At 51.0% G+C, this 8,025-nt stretch overlaps 1 protein-coding gene across 2 annotated transcripts; it reads right to left on the bottom strand.

Moving 5' to 3' along the window:
• Nucleotides 1-2,051: 2,051 nt before the first annotated feature.
• LOC106037162 (nectin-3-like) lies at nt 2,052-6,915 on the bottom strand. Of its 2 annotated transcripts, XM_067002296.1 has the most exons (7): nt 6,698-6,915; nt 5,441-5,779; nt 4,881-5,156; nt 4,047-4,146; nt 3,712-3,832; nt 3,010-3,144; nt 2,052-2,910 (listed from the first exon to the last, which is right to left on the bottom strand). In XM_067002296.1, the coding sequence occupies exons 1-7, from the start codon at nt 6,777-6,779 to the stop codon at nt 2,848-2,850; spliced, it is 1,116 nt and encodes a 371-aa protein (XP_066858397.1). In that variant the 5' UTR covers nt 6,780-6,915; the 3' UTR covers nt 2,052-2,847. The 2 variants fall into 2 exon arrangements, with proteins under 2 accessions (XP_066858397.1, XP_047913048.2); XM_048057091.2 differs by having other exon boundaries at nt 2,056-3,144.
• Between the last annotated feature and the right edge of the window lie 1,110 nt (nt 6,916-8,025).

An 8,025-nucleotide genomic window follows, 5' to 3' on the forward strand; every position in this document is an offset into this window, starting at 1 on the left:
GGGGGCAGGGAGAGGGCTCGCCTACCACCCCGAGCAGAAACCTGTTTCCATTCCCCCCTTGGCCTAGGTCCCCTCCTACTGCCTGGCGGGATGGAGGAACCTTTGTCTTTTGTGCAGTGGCTGTCTGATGGGATAGGGGAACCTTTGTTTCTTGTGTGGTGGCTGGCTTGTGAGCCTGTCTCAGGGCGGGCAGAGTATGCTTCCACCAGTCAATTTCCCTCTCTGACTCCCTGATGCTCCTCAGCCTACTCACCTCCTCCCGAAGCTCCGCCACCAGGCTGAGCACAACCTGTGCACACCTCCCACAGGCATACCCACCGCTGCTGCTGTTGGATACGGACAGAAGACTCGGGCACACCCTGCAGCCCAAGGCCTGGACAGCCGCATGTTTCCCCGAGACCTCTGTCTGGGTAGCCACATCACTAGCTGTGGCTGGAGAGGCCGCAAGAGACGCAGAGGCCATGGCTTTCTGCTGGGTGGATACCACGGCTGGGCTCTTCACGAGCAGGTTACAAGCACCGTTGGGAAAGACCACTCGAAAGGAGCAGTGAGGAGCCCTCCCTGCTCGCCCTGACTGACGCACTGTGCTGTGTTTGCCCCTCCGGGTTGCTCGCGCTTCCTAGGGGAGGACAAGTGACTTCTTAAAATTTTTAAAGAGGATTTAATGTCAGAGTACTCTCCTTCAGGAAAAGCCAAGCTGAAGCCTCCCATTGTAACCTATGTGCGTGTGGCACAACAGATTCCAAGGCAAGCTGAAGCAGCACGTGTCTTTCACCACACAGGGAATTTTCTGCCCTTTAAACACCGAGCTACACTTGGCTAAAACGTCACTCAAGATTCTGCTAAAGCTCCCCTGACTGAGAAGGCTGCAGAAAATCCAGCTCCCTCATGAGACAGTTGATGCCTGACAACCTCTTGGCAGAATTTGGCAGAGGGATTTTGGCACCCTAGATGCCTTTACAGCTACCAAAATGCCTGATGTTACCACTTCTTCTTGTGGTTCCACGCTTGCCCTAGCTAACATTCTTTTAGCTGTCACAGCCCAACCTGATGGTGGTGGGAACATTTCCCCATTCCTTCCCTGGGTAAACACTCGTCTTGCCTGGTCCTTTGCAAGATCTCCAGGAGCACAAGGCAGGACTGAAAACAAGTTCCCGCTCTGTCGCCTTCCATACTTCGCCTTCCAGTGACCACGGTCAGAGGGTCCTCTGCAGGACAACCCCCATAAAGCCATTTTGTGGTGCGATTCCTGCATCTCTTTGGAAACAGTGGCTGCACTTGTTTAATAGCACACTTCCTTAATATCCGCGATTTTGATGGGTAACAAGAAGGCTATTTGACATTCCAAACAGAAAAGAAAATCAGCACTCGCGACTTACAGTTTGAGTGGCAGTGCCACAGGAGGCCTTTTCAGGTCCCTTCCAGGTCTCTCCCACTAGAGGGTACTCTGTCATTACAGAAGAACCCGCTCTGCTTTGAGGCTGTGCAAGCTGTTGGAAGAGTCTTTGCAAATCCATGGGGAGTCGCTTGCAACACCCCTCATGACGATACAGAGAGCTATGGGGGAAGCTTTCCTGCTCGAGTCCTTAAACACACTACTTTTTCCCAAATACCTACTATCTTGGTATGCTCCCACAGGTCTTGCTGTACCCGCAGCACAGATCCTCCTGCCTGATCACTTGTGGAACAGCAGAGGCGAAGATGCAGCAACGTGTTGCTCAGGATGCTAACTTCACAGGCTTCCACACCCGTACCTTCTACACCCGTACCTTCTACACCCGTAACTTCTCCTTTCACTTAAAAAGAACAAAGCAAAGAGTTCAGATACAGAGAAAAAAAACAGTGTCAGGAGGGGCATCACAGGGTAGCTCAGACTGGAGGGGACCCGAGAGGTCACCTCCTGCAAGACCCTGCACAAAACAGAGCCAGGTAGATCAGCCTGCTCCAGGCCTTGTCTGGGTGAGTTTGGGCTGTCTCCAGGGGTGGGGCCTCCTCAGACTCTCTGGGCACCCACTCCAGCATCTGTCCTTCTGCTTGGTAAGGAAAAAGACATTTATTATACCGAGTTGGAACTTCTTGTGCCTGCTGCTTCCAGCCTGCCACCAAGCACTTCTGAGAGGAGGTCAGTGCCATCTTCTCCACAGCCCCTGGGTTCAGCCAGCACACCCCTGGCTTGCAGACCATGCCTCTACTCACCAGCTCTTCCAGCTCCATATGCTTGCTGGCACTCACCTACTTGTACACCTGTACTCGCTCCAGGTGCTTCACCATGGACACACGGGTGCTGACCCTGCTCCCTGCTGGTGGCTGGTGTTGCCACTCTTGCAGCTCTCCAGTCGCTGGCACCATGGTCCCAGCCTAGCTGCTGGCACCAGACCCCCATGCACACAAGCACACCAAATAAAGAGCTCCTTACCCAGGACAAGAAGTAGAAAAGCATTTAATAAGAAAACAGGACAGAGAGTGCTGATCAGGCACAGAACATGGCCAGACAAGTGTCCTGATCAGCTGCCTGTTTACACATTTTACTTCCATTTTCCCATGCTTTTTTCTCCCCAAATCCCCCAATCCCTCCCTTTCCAACCCTCAGTTCCTCCCACCTAAATATCCCATATACAACCTGTACAGACCTGAAATGCTTTTCCCCTGCACCCCATTGCATGTCCCATACCCCCGCAAGGCAGTGACCCCTCGGTCCCAAAGGTGCTCCGGTGGTGGCTCATCTTGATGGTTTTCACGCCTGGACTCTGGGGCTGAGGGTCCCCTAGGGGACAGACCTGGGAGGGCCCACGCAGATTGTCCTTTCCCCTGCATCCTCAGCTTGGGTTCCACACTTGCTCGTAGGCCTCATTGCTCCTCTGGGCTTGTGGAGACAGGGCTTTGGTGGGCTGGTGGCTCTCCGGTGCTGGGCTGGGGAGCAGCGGTGTCAGGGCCTGATTCAGGCTCCCCACCTGCCGTTGCCTCTCTGTGCTCCACCATGGGCATGCAGCCCAACTCCTTATCACACACCTCAGCAAGTTCCCTCTGAAGCACGTCTGGGCTCTCTGCTTCCTCTGGAAATGAGAGGCTGTACCTCGGGGTCTCTTCCAGGTTTCTCTTTTTACGTGGTAGCCTTTTGCGAAGCCAAGATCCTGGTGTCTCTTCCTGTAAAACAGCCACCGCATGGTTGTGGTAACCATGGCCATAATCTAGCAGACCAGAAAACAGGAGGGCTCCTGTTCACAGTACAGGACTAGCAAGAGCTTGGACGGAGGACACCTGTAGGAGGTCAAAGGAGAGTGACTGGTGGGGGTGACTAGCAGCCATGGTAAGCTGCTGGTTTGTGTCTGTGTGTGCCACCAGCCCTCCAGCGCACCTTCATGCCTGTGCAACCAGCAGGGCAGGACAAACATTTCTGGGAAAAAGTCTACGTGAGGCTGTCAGCTACAGAGCCCAAACTCTGGAGTGCTGTGTCACCTTTCTCCAGAAGGGACATCCCAGCCACCCACCCTCCTGGGCATTTCCAGTACTTCTCCTCTGCCTTTCCACTTAACTGTAGCTTAACTTTCCTCCTTCAAGCTCCAGGCATTCCCCAGCATTGCTAGGGCTTAGCTGGAGGCACATGTGCTGTCACCGACCCAGTGCAAGTGTTTTGGCACATTCCTGGTAAGCATTGTCCAAGATTTCAGGAGGATTTGAGGGATTACTGGAAGTCTTGGGCTTTGGCATTACCTCATTTTGGTAAGCAGTGCGCTGGTCCTTTGGTGTGCACAGGTTTGCGGCTTGCTCACTTACATCCTGCTCTAAACCTTTCTCCCTTGCAGGTGTGCTGAGTGCTCTGGGTCTCTGCAGACTGGAAAAAACAAACAAACAACATTAACGCATCATATAATGCTCAGAAACCTCCTAGTATTTAGAGTGAATCTTGCTATTTTAAAACTAATGCTACTGTCTTGATAAGTTTCCATAGCAGGCATATGAAAACACCAATAGGAAACAGAAAAGCAAATTGCAATGTGAACACAGGCAAGCCATGTCATTTATAAGAAAGCAAAAATCACTCTTACTTTTTCCTCTTTCTGTAGATTAGCCTGATGATGAAAAATATCAATACTGTGGAGATCACACCTATGAAGGTCACCACAATGGCTGTGCTCTTCCGTTTACCTACAAAGAGAGACAGAGCATGGAAGGGTATCAATATGTTCCTCAGGTCCTTTTCCAGAGGTTGGGACTGAACTGAAACATTAACCATTTTATTTTTAAATAAATACCATAAATATCTCATGTCCCTGGTAGCAGGGGAACCATACCCCAGCGTTCCTACTCCTGACTTGTTTGTGTTTCTGCTTCCATGCAAAGAAGTCTTATCATGGGGGAAGTCTCTCACCTTTCCTGAGAGATGTAAGACCTTTTATCTAAGAGATTGCTCCCCAGCATTCGACAGCCAGAGGCCAGCTCTGCTAGTACTCTCCAGCTATGGATGCTGCTGCAGAGCATCAGCTCTGAATTGGTGTTTACGTACAAATAGAAACATTCAGAGATATATGTATATACATGCAACATACCTACATAAACGTTATGTATATACACATGTACACACACACACCACACAGCCACTTAAGTATTGTAGGAAGTCTTCTGGATGTTTTCAAATCAAGAAATCTTCATCCCACATAAGTCTGCACTCCCAGGAAAGATCTCTACTGAGACCTACTTAAGACAAGCTGCACTCCCACAATTGCACATACCAATGACTGTCTGGATGCCAGCCAGACAATTTGCAATTGCACAGACCATGATTGTGCTTTCTTTGCCATGAGGCTGGCTACTGATACTGCTTTCCAAAGTACCCCCTACTACAAGCTGCACTTCTCCATGCAAACACAGGCTACTTTTACCTCTTTTTCCTGGAAATGTCTTCACTTTCCTTCCCTGTGGGTGGTCAAGGAGGCAAGCCAAATTGTGGAGGTGGCTAGCAGAGAAGGTGCATCTGTTTGCCACTGTTACTGTTCCATTTGGATTTTGGATGTAGTGTATCTTGGGGGGTTCATACAGGTCTTCATCTATCAGCCAGGTGATATTGGGAGCAGGCTTTCCTGTTGCTGAGCAGACTGCAGTGAGTAGATCCTTGGTGGCCAGGTGGGACTCAAATTCCACTGTTAGCTCAGAAATTGCTGAGAGCAAAGAGAGGAGATACTTACTACACTCTGTGGTGAGTTAGTGGTCAAAGCTGGGTAGGTCAGCTCTCTGAACTTGGGTTCTCATCCAAATGCATCCCTTGGCTTATTTACCTTCACTACCTCTAAGGAAAGGCATGGTGATTCTGGAGAATATCCACTGAGCAGATGCTGCTGCATGGAAAGTCTCCATATGATGGAAGGGATAACACTTCACCTGCCTCCTGACTCCATCAGACCTGTGCTGCAGGCTTGAAAGTGAAAATAATTGGAAAACTTACTCTGAATGTTGAGGCATATATCTTTACTGTAAGAGCCATCAGGGAACGCATTGAAGATGCACCTGTAGCAGGACTCATCCTCAAAAGTGAGATTTTGGATTGTGATGGCTGAGGCTTTCAGGGCTGCTCTAGTGAAACGCGCCTTCTTCTGAAATGACCCTATCAGCCGCAGCCCATAGGTTTTACTGTAGGTGGCTATGTTCTGGAAGGAAGACCCATTTCTCTTCTGCCAGGTGACTTGCAAGACATCCAAGGAGAGCGAGAAGTTGCAATAGATGTTAGCCTCTCCACCAAGGGCTGCTGCAATAAAGCTTTCAGACTTCACTGCTTCCTTCATGCCTAGGAACAAAGCAGACCTCAAGATCAGAGGAAGAGAGGAAAAAAACAATTCACCTGGGAAAACCTGTAGTCCCCTGAAGTCCCCATCCAGTCACAGCCTTCCCATCTCACAGAGCACTGGAACAGGAAACTACACCATGAATCCACGAGGGATGTTTGGCTACCCGTGGACTCCCTGATTTTGCATGTGGCCATTACTTTGTTAGCCTGCATGATGCATTTCCCAGCCACGAGGCAGTGCTGTGGTGGGGAGAAAGGAGGCAAAGGATCATACTGATGGTGCGATACACCAGGGAAGGCCTGCAGCATAGGTCCTGCCGTGCATTTGGATTTCCTCATTCATGCAGAGGCAAGGTGTCTTAGCACAGCAAATCAAGACGTGGGTCATTTGCCTGCTCCCCACACGTGGTCCCCACATGTGGCCCTGGAAATGCAGTGCTACCACCCTCACTGAGGTTGGGAGGTGGGACTGGGGCAGAGGGGCTCTCCAGCAGGGCCATGGGTGCCTTTCTGCCCCACTGATGGGCAAAGTGACTCCTCCCTTAGCCACCTGCCTGCCCACACCCCACCTCTGCAAAAATGATCCCTCTTTGACCTGGATAGCACTGGGCTGTCCTGTAAAGTCCCAGCAAAATGGCTCCTGCTCTGGCGAGCATCCCCCTGCCCCTCACACTGGCATCTGCGGAGACATGGGGGGCAGCCCAGGGCTCCCCACCACCAGAAGATCTGCCTCTACAACAGAAGAGTTGTTCTTCCTGTCCCAACAGAAACATGAGAGAGACACAGAGCCACAATGGAAAATGCAAGCCTCCTCCTGCTAAGGAGCTCAGCCTAAACAGCCTCTGAGCCTCTCCATGTGCCCAGAGAGGCTGGTCAAGCTCCAGAAAACCTCCATGGGGAAAGAGCATTCCTACTCACCACTGGCAGCCTCCTTCAGCCAGCAGCCCCTGCAGAGCAGCAGCAGGCAGATCCCAGTCCAGTAGACCCAGGGCAAAAGCATGGTGGGGCTGCGCGTGGGCCAAAAACTCGCCACTTCTCCCACCTCCGTCAGCAAGAGGCTGGCACACACACAGGGGAAAGTGGAAGATTTCGCGCTTTTTTTCAAAGCTCTGCTGGGGGAACCAATCCACAAACACTGCAGCAAACATGTTCCCTCATTTCCTCCTACTGTTGCTGGTCAATCATTAATGCCTGTGAGCAATGTTCACAACGCCTTGGCATCGTGACACAGCTGCCCAGCTTCGTTCCCCAGACTGCAAGGGTTATCAGGCATATGGAAATAATCAACACCCCCTAAAAAAAAAGAGAGCAGTCTTCCTCACAGACCTGTTAGAGCCACCCTGGTGAGCTCAGTTATGGGTGCCACCATAGGACTTGCAGCTTGCCAGGTGTAACTGCAAGCTGTTCCCAATACGTGCAGGTGGCTGATGGCCAGCGGGAAGAGTAGCTCTGGGTGCCAATCCCAGGCAAACCAGGGCACATCACCCTGCTCCCGCTCACCCTGTGCCAGGGACTCACCAGCAAGCACAAGAGATGCTCCTCCACTGAGAGGAGCACGGAGGCACCCACAGGCCCCATTGCTTCACTCCAGCCTGCAACAAGCCAAGACCACAAGCTGGATCATGAAAGGAGTCTGCAGAGGGCAGGTATGTCTGAAGGCCCCCCCCCCCCCAAGCGTGTCTGTATCTAAAGCAGCTCCAGAAACCAAAGGCCAGCAGTGTGACAGGGATCCTGCACTGCGGGGTCTGGTGCCCAGGGGTTACACTGCGAAACCACACAGCACAGCTCTTAGCTATGTGGTAATCCAGTGGTGAGATTAAGTACTGTGTGATGTTTCTGGTTGTATCTACAGAAGGAAAGCCTCTGCACTCTATACAACTCTTCTGGGGGGTTTCTGTGTAAAAAGGAGAAGGCTATCTCACAAGAAAGGATGTTTATATTTCGTACAGGTCTTAGACTGAGGTTTCCCTCAAGCTTCACAGAAATTTCAGGTGTTTCCTCCCTCAAAACTGAGCAGATTACAACAGCATCTGTCTGCAAACAGCTTGGACAAGAGTTCAGTGCTTCTTTCACACACAGCTTTATATAAGCAAAGAAGAAAGCTGTGAAGACATGAGAAAACATTTTGTATGGCTTCCAAAGTATGCGTGATTTCTGGTATACTAAGAGTGGAAACAAAAATATGCCTGACTTATCTGTCTGGTTTGATAGTCTCATTATGAAAGAGAAAACGTACTCAATTACTG

The sequence above is a fragment of the Anser cygnoides genome, chromosome 1, assembly GCF_040182565.1.
Source record: "Anser cygnoides isolate HZ-2024a breed goose chromosome 1, Taihu_goose_T2T_genome, whole genome shotgun sequence".
Classification (NCBI taxonomy): Eukaryota; Metazoa; Chordata; class Aves; order Anseriformes; family Anatidae; genus Anser; species Anser cygnoides.

Bases quoted from the DNA above. Each gene is read 5' to 3' on its own strand.
- LOC106037162 (XM_048057091.2), bottom strand. From the start codon at position 6,779: ATGCTTTTGCCCTGGGTCTACTGGACTGGGATCTGCCTGCTGCTGCTC. The intron at 5,157-5,440 runs GTAAGTTTTCCA...CTTTGCTCTCAG, and splicing joins TATATGCCTCAACATTCAGA to CAATTTCTGAGCTAACAGTG. The intron at 3,145-3,711 runs GTAATGCCAAAG...GCTGTTTTACAG, and splicing joins GCACTGCTTACCAAAATGAG to GAAGAGACACCAGGATCTTG.